Raw genomic sequence first — 15,664 nt, forward strand, 5'->3', positions numbered from 1 at the left:
ACAATGAGGAAGAGTATGGACAAGTGTGGACGAGTATGGACAATGAGGAAGAGTATGGACAAGTGTGGGCTTTGACCACAAGAGTTTCCTCATTAGTCTTTTTAAAAGGATAAGAGCTGGGCTGAGGGCATGTCTCAGTGGTCAGATGGCTACCCAGCATGTGTGAGGCTGTAGGATTCATCCCTATCACCACCAAAACAACAACAACAAAAAGGAATTGTGAATATTTTATATGGAAATGTAACATTTCAAGTGGGAGCCCTTCAAAACTTAACACTTAGCTATATTTTAAAAACATTTGCATGTAACAGGATTTCCTGGGCTTTTTAGTTGATTTTCTGTTGCTGTATCAAAGTGCCTGAGACCATGTAATTCATAAAGTATAGAAAAATGTTTGCACTCACAGTAACAGAATTTGGGAAGACCAAAGAACATGGTGCCAGCATCCAATTAGAATCTTCCTGGAGTGCTCTGACTTGTCAAGTCACGTGACACGATAGGAAGTGAGTGTGTTCGCTTTCTTTCAGAACAGAGCCATTGCCTGCTAACTCATGAGTCCATTGATCCCATGAATAGATTAATCCACTCATGAGGCCTGACCTCATCCATACTGTTGATAGGTGTGGCTTTCTGCATAAAGTTCACACACGTGAAGTCTGGAAAATATATGAAATCATAGCAATAAGCAGTTCTAGAATGCTGTGAGTGCTGACAGGGTTTTCAGCCTTAGAATCAACTCAGCTTGAGCAATAGAGTTGGCATTTCCAAGATGTAATTCACAGCTTTGTCAGAATTTCTGAGCCTTAAATATGAATCCTACTACTGTGCATTTGTTATTTTAACAGACAGATTAAAAAATACATACCATAGAGCTACTTGTTCACATGGGAAAAACTCAAACTTTTTTCTAGGCACAAGTTGACTTAGGAAACCTAGGACCAGGACCAGACTATTAATAAAGATTGGGTTTGTCGGCTGCCATGAGCTCCATCCTATGCACTGCTGACTCTTACGGTCTTATACAGACTTAGCACTGTTCTTGGTCTGACACACTCCTTGTTTTTCTGGCTTATAAATTTTTGGGACCTTTCTGAGTTTAGATGGGGTTGGTACACCCTTTCAAAATGTGATGCCAATCCTAACCCAGAGTGAAGGGGGGTTCACAGGGTGGGAGGAAGGGCTTATAAATCATTCATACAAGGAATTGGTGTCCACATGGCATTAAAAAAGGCTTCTTAAATTCAACAATAATAGCAACTTAAGAATGGATAAAAGCCTTGGCTAGTCATCTTTTCAAAGGTTTTCAAGTGTTCTGTCAGCACTTAAGGATTCTAAGTATTCACATTGCAGAGACTTGACACCACCCACATTAGAGAAGCAAGAGTGAGACCCAGGGAGAGAGTGAGAATGTGAACAGAACAGAACAGAACAAGGGTCAGGATTGGGACCTATGTGTACAGCCAGGAGCTCCATACCTCCTGGTACAAGGAAGACCTCATCCCTGGGGTAGAAAGCAATATGGCCACTTCTGAGAAAGATAAAGCACAGGTTTAAGTATACAGCCAAGGGGATTGGAGGTGGAGCCTCAAGTGAATACTCAGCTGCCAATGCTCCTAGAGTATGATTGACAATAGCCAAGTCAGACACAGCAGGTTTCTATCAACAGGTCATTGGATGAGCAAAATCTTCCTGCAAGGAAATGTTACCATATCATTACAGTCTAACACATGCTCCAGTGTGCTGGAGTCTGAACACAAACCGAGTAGGAAAGAGGCAGATTCCAATGGACTAATGTAATATTTCATCTATATGAGGTACTGTGTTATTCCGTCATAGAGATGGAGAAGAACTGTGGTTCCCAGGGACTTGAGGGTAGAGAATAGGTAGAGTTTCAGTTTAAGATGAAGATTAAGTCCTACAGTCAGTAACTTAAAGGTGTGCAGAAATGGTGAGTTAGGACACTGTTTGACTATAATATTTGAGAAAATGAAAATAAAGATGGTATTTAGACAAACAAAAATAGATGGTTTGGAAATGGTGGTTTGTCACTTACAAATAAGCATCACAGTGGGACGTGGGCTTAAGTGCTGTTGCCCATCGTTGCTGCTATAGAGGTGCTGTGTTAACTTGTCTTTTCATTGCTGGTGTCTGGGTGCATGTTTCCATCATCCCTCATCTTGTTCTAGATCTAGAACATCTAGTACTAGATCATCTTGTACTAGAGGTTTGATCTTGTGGATCTCAAGGGATGCTTCTTTTTTTGAACAGTGAATGAGCATTCCCCACACCCTGCTCCTAGAACTGAGAACTGAACCAGATCTTTGGACTTGCTAGGCAAGTGCTGTGCCACTGAGCTAAATTCTCTCTCTATGAACATTTCTTTAATGGATACAAAGTATTCATGTGAAGTACCTACTTAGAGTGGAGTAGAGGGCAACTCCTGCTTCTCTATGTGCTCTCTTCCTCTTCCTCCTCTTCTTCCTCTCCTCCTCTTTCTCTTCCTCTTCTTCCTCCTCTTCCTCTTTCTATCCACCTTCAAATTTTTTCATGTAGAAGTATCCACCTATTCCTGAGGCCTGTTACTTAAATAAGGAATGATGGGGAGTTAAGGCGTTTGGCATCTAGCGAGGGGAAACGTGGGGTCTCCTCCTTGTGTTCTGTTCATGTGAGGTGCATTAATACGTATGGGTCCCTGACCTGCTGCCACTCTGCAGATCCTGTTCCTTGCATGCCAGCCTCGCACTCCTGAGCTCTGCTGTATTCATGAACACAGGTCTGTTGTTTCCTCTGCACATGTTCAGTGCTGTCTGCCTTGGGCTGGCTCTGGGGAAGCTGGGAGCTTGTTCTGGGCTCCAGCACTGCTACAATAGCAGTGCGCTCTGCTCTTTGGAAATTTGGCTCAGCTCAACTATAAAGCATTCTTGCTGTCTGGATGGTGTTTGGGGATTTTTGCCTGTTTATTTTGTTTTGTTTTTAGCTTTGTGTGTATGGGTGTTTCGCCTGCGTGTATGTCTGTGCCACATCCTTGCCTAGTATCCAAACAGGCTAGAAGAGGGAGTTGAACTTCCTGAAAATGGAGCTCCTGATCGTTGTGAGCTAGGAGTCTGACCAAAATCCTCTGCACCAACAGCCAGTGCTCTTAACCTTGAGCCGTCTGTCCAGCTCCTGAGTAGTATTTTTAAGCAGTTTTCTTAAAATATTCTTGTGTGATTAGACTGTTGATGACATCTGGTTTTTTTCCTTGGGGCTCTAGGTTATTTTCAGGACCTGCATTACAACTCATTTATTTATTCTAATTCTGTGCATATGTGTATGTGTTCATGTGTGGATATGTATGCAGAGGACAGTCTTGAATGTTTTTCCTAGATGCTACTTTGTATGTGTTTGTTTGTGCATGTGGGGCCAGAGATCAATGTGGGATGTTTTCCTCTGTGGCTTTCTACCTTGTTTTTTGAGACATGGTCTCTTATTGAACCTGGAGCTTACTGATTAGACTAAGCTGGCAGGGCTAACATGCTCCAGAGATTGTCTGCCTCTTCACCATTGCTGTGATTCTAGACACATGCAGTGGCACCCAGATGTTTAATGTGGGTTCAGGAGACCCAAACTCAGGTCCTCATGCTTGTACAGCAAGCACTTTACCCAACAAATCATTTCCCTAGCCACTACCTCCCCCTCCTCCCCTACAGCCTCTCTCCCTATCCCCCCACCCCTCCACCCCCCACCCCTACAGACAGCTTGTCTTGCTGGCCTGAAACTTACCAGGTAGCTTGGGCTGGCCATGAGCCCAGTGCTCCTCCCTTCTTGGGCCCCCTAGTGTTGGGATTTTAAGTTGGGATCACCGTATATGCCTTTCACATGGGTGCAGGGCTCTAATTCATATCCTTATGTTTCCAAAGTAAGCACTCTGTCTACTGAGCTATCTCCTCAACTTTTCCTAGCTTTTTGGAAACTGAATTAATCTACCTCCTTCGTACCTCAGATCCTGCAACTTCAGCTCTCACCCCACTCCTATCTTACCTACTTTCTACCTATCTCATTTAGTGCCGCCCCCCTCTCTTGATTCCAGTGGTCCTGTTAGAGCTTGAGGAGTCCCTGGTCTCTTACTGTTAGACTCATAACTTGCCTTTTTAGCTGAGAAAGCCGGATGTCAGCTGTGGGGCTGTGCCTCAGCATTGTGACTCCTCACTGCTTGGGTTTCCCCAGATGCCTGTATTTATTCTTCAGAAGCAGTGTGTGGGGGTTGGAATTGTTTTCTAGTTTTATTAAAACCTGTAAGGGGGTTCTTCTCTCTGTAATGTTTGACTGATCTCAGCGAAGAGGTCAGGGCACAATTGCTTTCATTCTATTTTTAATAAAAAAAAAGAAATATGTTCATTTAGAGTTGCAGTGTTTGGCTAAATCTCAAATTTGTCTTTTCTAAACGATTTCTTACAAAATGAAGAAAGTGAATATGCTTGGTTCTAAGATTCTTTCTCAGTCTTTTCTTTCTTTTTTTATGTGAGTACACTGCAGACACACCAGAAGAGGACATCAGATTCCATTATAGATGGTTGTGAGCCACCATGTGGTTGCTGGGAATTGAACTTGGGACTTCTGGAAGTGCAGTCAGTGCTCTTTACCACTGAGCCATCTCTCCAACCCCTTTCTCAGTCTTTTTATAACTCTCTCTCTCTCTCTCTCTCTCTCTCTCTATATATATATATATATATATATACATATATATATATATATATATCAATCAAACAACTTATTGTCCATGTGTTTCTGAGTATAAAATTTATTTTAGGGGAAATTTCCATATCCAACAATCAGAAAGTAATGTACCCTAAAATTTCATGGTATTTTTCTTTCTCTTTAATTAAGAGCTCTTTCTAAAAAAGAGGCTCATGACTGCCTTTTACAAACATTGTGTGGGATGCCGAGTAATCTTTAGCACCTTTTTGGTTCTAGAAGTGCTGAGTACAAAACTGAGTTTCTTGGAGACCCTCTTAAGAGGTCTCCTGCAGGTGATAGCACAAGTAAAGTAAGGTGGTAACCTTGATTGGTAGGCACTCCTTCCACATCTGTATAGCACACTGAGTGTGCATGGCAGAGTTAGTGGGTTGGTGTGACTGGATGAGGGGTGGGTATGATGCTGTCTGCTGATGTGTTGTCTCTGCTACATAGGCCATGAGCAGAGCCCGGGCCCTCAGGTCACAGTCAGAGAACTCTGCCTCAGCCTTTAGTGCTGAGGATCTGAGTTTTGATACAGCGGAGCAGACAGCAAATGACTCTGATGACAGCCTGTCAGCAGTGCCTAGCAGAGGCCGAGGCCGAGGCCGAGGCCGAGGCCGAAGAGGAGGCAGAGGGCAGAGCACTGCACCCAGAGGAGGCTCTCAGAGAGGCAGAGGTCAGCACCCATCTTTACCTTTCAACATCGCAGACTTGCAAGTTACAAGAGAAATGCCAAGTTGTATCCTTTGGTCAGAATTGAATTGGGAGGTCTTGTTTCAGTTGTTAATATTTGTCATGTGGTAACAGCTGCCTGTAGTAGAGCTTGGATAGATTGTAACTGGCTGCATGCAGCCATAGGCTTTTAGTTGTGTTTAAGTTATAATTAAGAGCCTCACTGTATACTTCTCCTGTATATATATATGGAGGAGTACTAAATGACAAATGTCAATGAAGGAAATGGCTAGCAAATCACAATTCCAGATAAAATATTGCTACTATCAAGAGACAAAGTACTTACATGTTAGTCTCTGCGAGCTTGTTTAAGAGTGAAAAGGACAGGGCCAGGTGGTGGTGGCATACACCTTTAATCCCAGCACTTGGGAGGCAGAGGCAGGCGGATTTCTAAGTTCGAGGCCAGCCTGGTCTACAGAGTGAGTTCCAGGACAGCGAGGACTATACAGAGAAACCCTGTCTCAGGGAAAAAAAAAAAAAAAAAAAGTGAAAAGGACACTAAACAGCTTACCTTCTAAAGGCTGTCACAGCACTTCTGTCATCACTGGTACTGTAGTCCTGGCTTGGTTCAGATGACAGAGCATGGCTATCCAGTGACTTCCTAGTATAGTCCATAAATCTTATCACTAGGAACTGTTCTTCATTGAATATTTGTCCATAGGAGGGCTAGATACATGGCTCGGGGGTTAAAAGCACTAGCTGTTCTTCTAGATGTCATGGGTTCAGTTCCCAGCACCTACATGGCAGCTCACAACTGTATGTCACTTCAGTTCCAGGAGATCCTATGCTTGTTTCTGGTCTACAGGATCCTGCATACATGTGAGGCCATAAACTTACATAACCACACATACACATAGCTGGTAACAAAGTGTGACTTAATATAAGAGCTTTGAAGAACCAGGCATGGTAGTGCACACCCAGATTTCTGTGAGCCTGGTCTACATAGTAAGTTCTAGAGCAGCCAGATCTACATAGTGAGACCTGTCTCAGGGGGTGCGGGCGTAGGGGGGTAGCTTTGAAGAATCAGTCTGTGGTTGTTTTTATCATCTTTTACATTTACAGCTTGTGTCCTTAAGCTGTAACCAAGGACCAGTGTGACTGAGGACAGTGTGAAATCTGCCTCTCAGACTGTTTTGTGTGTACTGCCGGCTTTCTGTGCGTGGTTCGTGAGTGAGCTCTTGCTTCTGCATTGTGCAGAGGGAAGTTGCTGACCTCTGTGATTCCTTGCAGACACTGGGCTGGAGATCACTGCTCGAGGCCGGAGCTCAAAGGCCCCCTCATCAACATCTAGAAACATGACCATTGTAGACGGTGAGTATACATCCGTAGCTTAAACATCCCAGCCCCCGAAGGCTGGAGGTGCCTCCTTAGTGCCTGCACTCACTGTAGTCAGCAGCCATGGAGATGACAGGCTAAAGTACTCTCTAGAGACAGTTCTTAGGGTTGGAGAGGCAGCTTTGCAGTAAAGGGATTGCTTTACCTGTGTCGAGCCTGAGGTGTGATTCCCCACACCACTGAAGAAGCAATAAAAAACTGAAAAAGTTTTGCCATGCAGCAGGGTTATTGGAGCCTTCTAATTTTTTTAGTGGGTTGTTTTTTGTTTCTTTTTTTAAAGATTTATTTATTTATTTTATGTATGTCAGTACACTGTTTCTCTCTTCAGACGCGCCAGAAGAGGGCATCAGAACCCATTATACATGGTTGTGGTTACTGGGAATTCTCTCCAGCCCAGTGGATTGTTAACTTGTAGAGTATAATTTCTCTTCCCTTCTGACAGATCCCAGATACAGAAAGAATGAGGCAGTGGAGGGGAGGTGATGAGAGTTAGAGAAGGTTGTACCTGATAACATGCTGGGCACGTCCTTGGTGTGTATGGGGAACTGAGCTGAGCTAAGTAATCCCGTGGATAAAAACCAAGTGGGTTCCAATGCCTGATACATGAGGACATATCTACAACAGCTTATTACTATAAAAAAAATAGGAAACAGTGAACTATAAAAAGAGAGTGCTGAAGTGTGTATTCTTGTCAGCCAGCCCAGTGTGCTGGCTAAGTGGCTAAACCAGTGCCTCAGCCCAGCCTGCCCTTTCTCATTCAGGGCTAATTGTTTTGTGTGAAACATTCTTTGATACCAGTGTGTATACTCACCTTAATTAAAACCTTAGTTAAAGGGCTCTTCGTGTTTCCATTGTTAAGGCATCAGCTGCTACCTTTCCTTGAAGTAAAAGCTCTTCTTTCCCCAGCTTACTGTCTGTGCTCTTGCACATCTGGTGGTGCTGGTGCTGCTGGTGCTGCTGGTGCTGCTGGTGCTGCTGGTGCTGCTGGTGCTGCTGGTGCTGCTGGTGCTGCTGGTGGTGCTGGTGGTGCTGGTGCTGCTGGTGCTGCTGGTGCTGCTGGTGGTGCTGGTGGTGCTGGTGGTGGGTTGTTCTCCTGATTAGGGCTGATTGGGCTGTGTAGAGGGATGTGCATTGGTGTTTCATGATGCTCTGCTGTGCTCTTGAACTTCAGTCTGGGTGTTGTCATGTCCTCACCCATGCTCTTGCCACCTCCTCACTCCTCACTCATCTTTGTTCCCTAAACGTGGACTGAGTTTTTTAGTGTGGATGGGTACACAAAACGTCTTTATTATAGTAAGTTTCATGAGATTTTCTTTTTTCTATTTCTATCTTTTCATGGTTTTTTCAATTATTTCTTTTATTTTTTGAGTTATAATAATTGCACCATTTCACCCTTCCCTTTCCTCTCTCCAAACCCTCCCCATCCCTTTCCATGTTCTTTCTAATATTGTTTTCGTTAACTGTTACAAGCATATATACATAAGGTGTTTTCCACCTGGAGGTATGGGCTGTCAGCACCCCAAAAAGATGCAGTGTTGAAACTACTTCTAAATGTCCACTGTAGCGGGAGCAGGGGACAGGTAAACAAAATAAGTCAAACTCCACACAACACAAGATTGCTTACTGCTGGGAAAGGAAGAAATCACATGCGTAGCCAACAGCTGCTGAAATTAGGAGTTGACAGCCCACATTTTCCCCACTGAGTTACTCAGCAGAGATGGTGACTGAGCAGAGAAAAGACACCTTACGGCCACTGCCTTCCTTCCCATGGGACTTACTACCCTGAGTCACTCCATCGTTTTCATGCTAATCCCCTGTGTGTGTGAGTGCCTGCTGCCTGCCAGGCACTTGCCAAAGCAGTTTGCATTAAGCACCTCTTTATCCTTTCAACAGTTCTCTGTGTGAAATATTGGTACTGCTTTACAGGTGTGGAAAGTGAGACTTGGATAAGCCAAGCAACTTGGCAGTGGCTGCTAACTAGAGAGTCAGAGTGGGTCCAGTTCCAAAAGCAGACTCTGACCTAGCAAGGCACATGGCCTTCCTGATAACAGTGTCTTCTGATGAAAGTCACCTACTTTCATAAGCACTCCTTCATTACTGCCTGTCAACTTGGGAGCAAAAGAAAGTTCCCTTGACTTCCAGGACCTCAGGATTGGGGGACCATTAGTAAGTGCTGACAGCATTCTCTGAAAGCACTGTGTTCTCTGGCTTTCTGTTCATGGGACCTGCTTCTCCGTTGTAGAAGGGTGAGGCCTGTGGGTGAGAGGGCAGACAAGACCTGGGCTTCTGCCTTTCATCTCTGGCCTTCTGCCTTTCGTCTCCCTCTCTGACATCACGAGATCCAACATAGAAACTGAGGTGGGAGGCGGGAACAGCAATAAAGTTGGGCTGCGAAGAAAGGTTGCTGACTAGGGACGTTGAGAGTCTGAGGATACCTTGCCTGTTTAAATGTCTCCCTTTGCCCAGTTTAGAGTGGAGCTTGTCTTAGAGAAGCTATGTCTGGTGCTAGTAATTGACCACATGTAGGAGAAAACAAACGCCAACTAGGTGTTTGGATCTATTGCACAGTTTGATATCAAATGACAGGAAAGAGGGGAGGTTAATGAAACCTTAAGTGTCTGTAAAGCAGAATGTGAGGGTTTACAGAAAGCTTTATCAGGGAGTCAAGGATATACGATTTGTAGAATTCCCCTCTGGTGTGTTCTCATGTGGCCAATGTGGCTACAAGGGAGAGGAGTGATGGCTGGTGAAGCCTTGGGAATCCTGGTCAGCTGGGAAGGGTGGGGGCTACTATAGTTTACTTGGCGTGACAGGACTTCATCTTTCAGGCCTGTTTTATAAATACTTTAATGTGAGTGTATTTATGAATTCTGCTTGTTACTATATTTGAACAAGTTGGGAAATTGTGAGACTGATAGACAGACTGTGGACTTCAAGTATATGTAGTCTCACATCCTTTCAGATTCCAGAATATATAAATAGTTTTCCAATTGATCACTTCAGATTTTTGCAGGTAGGAATGTAAAATCCTTGAGCTAAAGAAGTGAATACATTTTTTTAGTTACTTTAAGAACTATGTAACAGGCATTTCATCTTTTTCATACTAGCTTTCAGATCTACCCGACAGCAGCCCTCCAGAAACGTAACCTCTAAGAATTACTCAGAGGTAAGAAAATTGATTTTGATTTGATTTTAATAATGTGCTTTCTGTGTTAGTACTTCCTAATAGGGATGTGGTGTGAACATCAGCATTGATGAGAACCTGATGGTTATTCAGACTCATGAAGCCAACAACAACTCGGCAAGTGCATTAGTTTCATGTATCTGGTAGCATTTTAAAGGACAGCAGTACTGACTTCTAAACCCCAACACAGAAGATGTATTCTTCACGTGGTGGGAGGCATGCTCCTCACATGGAGGTGCTCCTTCATACTGCTGTGGACTAAAGACTGAGTAGACCAGAGGCTTGGGATCCTTGTGTCCTGTTACAGATTTTGGGCCTTTCTGCCACTTGGGATTCTGCAAGCAAATTCAGGATAGGTCTGGCCTGCTGTCTCACTGTTATAATCCATGAGTCTTAAGCCCCAGGCCAGGGCTCTTCTTCCTGTGCTGGGCAGCTCTGCTTGGTGAAGGTATCCTGTGCACTGCAGGATGTGTGGCAGAGCCCATGACCTCCCATGATGCTCTTTTGAAATTTTGTCCTGGGCTTCTTCCTCATTTAAGGGGTCAGGATAACACAAAACACAGAGCATGGTGGAATTGTGTATATCTTTGTTGGCTCTTAACACTAAATATCTACCCATCTGCTTCCCATGTAATCCAATACCTTATTTAAAATTTGAGCTGATTTTTTTCTTTAAAAAATGGAACTAATAGGTGATTTTGGTAGTATAGATCAATACTTTTCACACGCAATGGGCAAAAGTCCAAAGATTACAAGTTTGAAAGTAGCCTGGGTTACTCAAGAAAAGAAAAACTTGAAGTTAAAACACTGACATTCTGTCATCTTATCAGAACCTGGAGAGAAAGCTGCAGGGCAAGGCTGCACCTGCACTTGTACAAGTCACTCAGCCTCCTGTATATTTTAGGGGCTTTGGCTTGGTAATGGCTTGGAGAGACGTAGGCCTAGGCTGTGGAGAAGAGAAACATTTATAAAGGAAGACGGACCTTGATGGGGGGTAGGAGGGGGGGTTTAGGCTGCATTTACCTTCTTCGCTGAGATCTGAAGATCAAACCTAGGGCCTCACTGCTAGACAGGTCCTCTACACTGAGCACATGCACTTCTGAGTTTGTGTTAATCTCAAGTGTTTATGTGATTTGTTGGACACATACCTGCATGTATGTCTTGATATTCTGTTATTTAGTTCATCTGTCGAGATGAGCTTGTTGCTTTGTCTCCTCCCTTCTGTAGACCATTGAGGAGGATGAATCTGATGAAGATGACATTTTTCCTACCAGTTCCAGGGCTGATCAAAGGTAGGCCAGAGACATCCTTTGAAAACAAAAATATAATTATGCAGAATTCTATGGCAATACATCTGTCTATGCTAGAGAGGATAAATAGAATTCTTTTCATCTAGCAATTATGTAGAGAAATGAAAAACAGATATGATTCAGCATTGCTGTGCGTATTTCCTGTGATTCATGTCCTCTTGTCTTTATTACCCAGTTCCCTTCTACATGAGAGATTGTCTCCCAGTGAGAGAAAATGCTTTTCTTAATTCTGGATTTCAGATTGAATTTTCACTGTACATTTTTCTCTGCCATATATACACAGTGCTTTCCTAAACAGGAGAAATGGCTGATAGGAACTTTGGAGTGCTTATGCATCTAACTGGATTTCCTCTGGAGTACTTTTGTGTTTGTCTTGACTTCCTCTGGAATACTTATGTGTCTGTATGTGTTTGTCTGATTTTCTCTGGAGTACTTATGTGTCTGTTTGGCCTTCCTCTGGAGTACTTCTGTGGCTGGCTGGACCTATTCTGGAGTACTTAGTGGACTTACTTTGGAGTACTTACATGGTTGAGATAGACTTACTCAATTCTGGAGTAATAATGGACTTACTTTGGTGTATTTACTAAACTTTATTTAAAATCACTGTTTTCTTTTATGTATTAACATTTTTGGGCAAATACTGTTTACTTTAAACTTGATGAAAGTTTCTACTTAAGAACATAATGGAAGGGGCTGGGAAGGTGACGCAGTAGTTGAGTGTACTTGGTGTTCCTGTTAATAAACTAAGGTTTGGTTCCTAGTACCCACATGATGGTTCACAGCCATTTGTAACATCAGTTCCAAAGGGATCTATCTGGCCTCTAGGCATTGTATATACCTGGTCACATGCATACTTGTAGACAAAACACTCATATACATGAAATAAAAATTGTTTTAAAAAGAAGATAATCTATAGCCCCCCTTTTTTTAAACACTTTGGGTTTTTACATTCTCTTAGGTCTGGTGGTATTAACAGATTTTGATAAGGTTGCAGGTTTAGGGGCTTCGTTATCCTGTAAGGGTTGACCACATACAACCACAGTAAGGATGAGTAAATTAGCTCATAACTATGTGTAAAACATTGTGACTCAGGCTCTCGGTTGTGGGTGCTCATGGAAAAGAGCAAATGTGGGATATGACAGGAGATACACTGCAAGTGCTGAGCTTGTCCCCACTCCTCTGAGCAGCTACTGTTTGAAGGCAAAGCACGGCAGTATTGTAGCTGTGGAGGGGAACTGGTCCTACAGTAGGGGCACGAGCCAGCACTTAGGGGGTGCTAACAAATCAGACCATGGCCTAGTGCTCAATCAGATTAGCACAAAGCTCTTTAAAAAACAAACATTTCCCCATTTGACAGATGAGGAAATTTAGGTGCAGAGGGGGTAGCACAGATAGGAAATGGTTTTGTTTTGTTTTGTTTTATTACTAGAAAATGTTTACTATATAAATGTTTATTCAGTAACTAAGAAACAGTGCTGCTTTCAGGGGCTCCTCAGAGAAACAGAACCCATAGGATGCACACACACAGTGTGTATGTAATATACTATCTCTTAGTGCACATAGATACATGAAATTATATATTAGAAGTAGCTGTATTGTTTGTACTCAGTGGTTATTATGGGGTTGAATGCTTGTGCGATGTTCTCATTTGTTGTCTTTAATTTTTCTTTCTTCCTCAGGTGGTCAGGCACAACATCTAGCAAAGGGATGTCCCAGAGCCAGACAGCCAGAGGGGTGGACTTTGAATCAGATGAGGTGACTGTCATGTCTGTCTTACTGTGACTGTCTATGAAATGCAAATGGAGACCACTGGCTAGGCACTGCAAGTTATATTTTTAGGCTCCCTGACAACCGTGCTGTGACCTGTAATGCTAAGTCAGTAAGTGCCCTCAGTGTAATTGCTTATAAAGGCCTGCGGGCTTTTAAAGCACGCTGTTCACTCAGCTCTCACTTGTCCCATTAATGGAATCAAAGCTGGGTTTTTTTAATTTTTTTTTTTTTAATTTAGCTTCTGTCGTTCATATTTGGAGAGTGGGGTGACACTAGTGTAGAAGCATTTAAGGTTGACTTGGTGAAACGTTCCCTGCACTCTAGAGAGAACACTACCTCAGCACAGGTGCCGCACGAGGACAGTGGTGGTCTGCACTGAGCTGGCACGCCCTCTAACTCATGGGGAGTGGGAGGAAGGGTAGTCAGGACTCTTCTCTCTGTGTTCCTCCGTTGTTTAATGAAGAAGGATCAGGGCTGTGAGACACAGGACCCTGGCCTTTCCTGTTCCCTCGTGGTTGCCACTTGAACCTCTGCAGGCTTTATAGAAGATAGTTAAGCATGTCTTCATTTTCATTTAGTTTTTATATTTAAACAATTTTGTTGCAGTCAGAACACATAACATAAAAATCACATCCAAACTATTTTAAATATAGCTTAGTAGTATTAAATATATTCTTGTTGTAAAATGGACCTCAGGTGAGGTAACCCAGACCCAGACAACATGGTATGCACTCACTTATAAATGACATTAGCTGCAAAGTAAAGGATAAGCATGCTACAACCCACAGGCCCACAGAGGCTAAGGAACAAGGGAAGCTTAAGTGGGGACACAAGGATCTTTTTGGGAGGGGTCGATTTGGGCAGGTGGGGATCAGGTGGGATGGGCAATGGAGGAAGAGAATACTGGGAGAGACAACTGGATTTGGGGGACATTTCAGAAGTGAGGTAAACATCTGGTGCAGTGGAGAGTACAAGGGTGACAGTAGTGGAGACTCCTAGTAATGGAGACACAGAGCCTTAAACAGCCATCCCCTGTAACCAATCAAGGCCTTAAGTGCAGGGATTGGGCCACCAACCCAGCCACAAAACCTCAGACCTACAGTTTATTCTGCCTGCATGATATGCTGGGACCAGAGCCTCTTGCAGTGATCATCAGAGAGACTTCATCTAGCAACTGATGGAAGCAGTTGCAGGTCCAGCAGCCAAACATTAGGCAGAGCTCAGGAGTGATTTCAGGAGGTCCTGCAGAGCGGAAGGAAGAATTGGGGGACCCAGAAGAATCACGGCTCACAGAGTCAACTGACTCAAGTGGGCTCACAGCAATCAGGGAGGCTCTGCGGGTCTGACCTAGGCTCTCAGCATATATGTTATGACTGTGTAGCGTGGTGTTCTTGTAGGGCTCCTAACAGTGGGAGCAGGGACTGTCTCTGACTCTTCCTGCCTTTGGGAGCCTTTCCCTCCTACTGGGTTGCCTTTTGTGAGAATATGTGCCTGGTCTTATTGTAGCTTGTTATACCATATTTGATTGATGTCCCTGGAAGGCCTGCTCTTTTCTGAGGGGAGGAGAAGGGGAAGAGTGAATCTGGGAGAAAGGGAAGGTGGAGGCTGGAGGGATGTAATATATGAGAGAGGAAAAAAAAAAAAAAAACCTCTTCAAGGGCTTTTGTTTTGCAGAACCACAAGTATGTCCCTTAAACACAGCCCATTGTCCATACCTCGTCCCCAGCCCCTGACACCACTGTGCTCTTCTGTATGATTTTGTTTGCTGTGTGCCCTTGTGCAGAGGAATTTCCATTGATTTTTGTAAGATTGGCTTATCACACTTGCAAAGTGCCCTTAGTGGTCATCCTTCTGCATGTGCCTCAACTCTCTGTTGTGAGCATTTGGTGTTGCTGCCATGTTCCTTATGTCTTAGCTGTGAGTTTCCCATTGCTTGCTGGGCTTGTTGCATCTCAGGCTGTGACTTCAGTCTGTCTATTGAGTGGTGACATGTTGCTGCTGCCATTAGGGAACTATGCCATGGACTGGGTTGCTTCAGGGACCCCTTATTCCGAGGGGTGATAAAAGTTCTGGCCTGGTGGGCAAAAGATTCGGCAAGTGACAAACAGAGAACGACACAAGGAAGTGTGGTATCTGAATGCAATTTGTACAAAGTAGAAATCAGGGTTATATAGTATACATAGAACAGGGCAAACTACAGAAGTCATGTAGGCAGGAGATGGTCACATCAAGGTCAGTGAGAACAAGCAGCCAGGTGCAAGGCGGAGGAACAGTGATGTCCTTCTTGGCCTATTTTGGCAGCCCCAAGATAAATTCTCTGGGTCTGTCTGAGGCAAGCAGCTGAAGGTCAAATACTAGCATTCCTTGGCTGTAACATAATTAGTGATGGAAGCCCTACAACTTCTCTCTGGTACTAAAGCAATTCTGCCTTGTGTGGACTGCTCTGATGATAAGTGCCTGACTGCTAGTTCTAACCCTGAGACACCCTGTCTGATAAGACAGCTTCTTAGTAAAAATTCCAAGCTAATTACAGCTGGGAAATCAATTACGATTATTGAAACACTGTGGAGGCCAGGAAATAATGTTTAATCTCAGTTTTAGCTAATAACAAAATATT

The 15,664-nt window shown here is 43.7% G+C and overlaps 1 protein-coding gene across 4 annotated transcripts in view; it reads left to right on the plus strand.

The window, feature by feature from the left end:
- The window catches only part of Mre11 (MRE11 homolog, double strand break repair nuclease), a 55,937-nt gene that overhangs the window by 35,338 nt on the left and 4,935 nt on the right, over positions 1-15,664 (plus strand). For all 4 annotated transcript variants that reach the window (XM_031343314.1, XM_031343315.1, XM_031343316.1 and 1 more), the window contains 5 exons: positions 5,170-5,392; positions 6,679-6,759; positions 9,891-9,949; positions 11,195-11,259; positions 12,957-13,032. In XM_031343314.1, the coding sequence (XP_031199174.1) occupies positions 5,170-5,392; positions 6,679-6,759; positions 9,891-9,949; positions 11,195-11,259; positions 12,957-13,032 (504 nt within the window). The remainder of the gene's footprint in view (positions 1-5,169; positions 5,393-6,678; positions 6,760-9,890; positions 9,950-11,194; positions 11,260-12,956; positions 13,033-15,664) is intronic.

This window comes from Mastomys coucha, unplaced genomic scaffold (assembly GCF_008632895.1).
Source record: "Mastomys coucha isolate ucsf_1 unplaced genomic scaffold, UCSF_Mcou_1 pScaffold23, whole genome shotgun sequence".
In the NCBI taxonomy this organism is placed as follows: domain Eukaryota; kingdom Metazoa; phylum Chordata; class Mammalia; order Rodentia; family Muridae; genus Mastomys; species Mastomys coucha.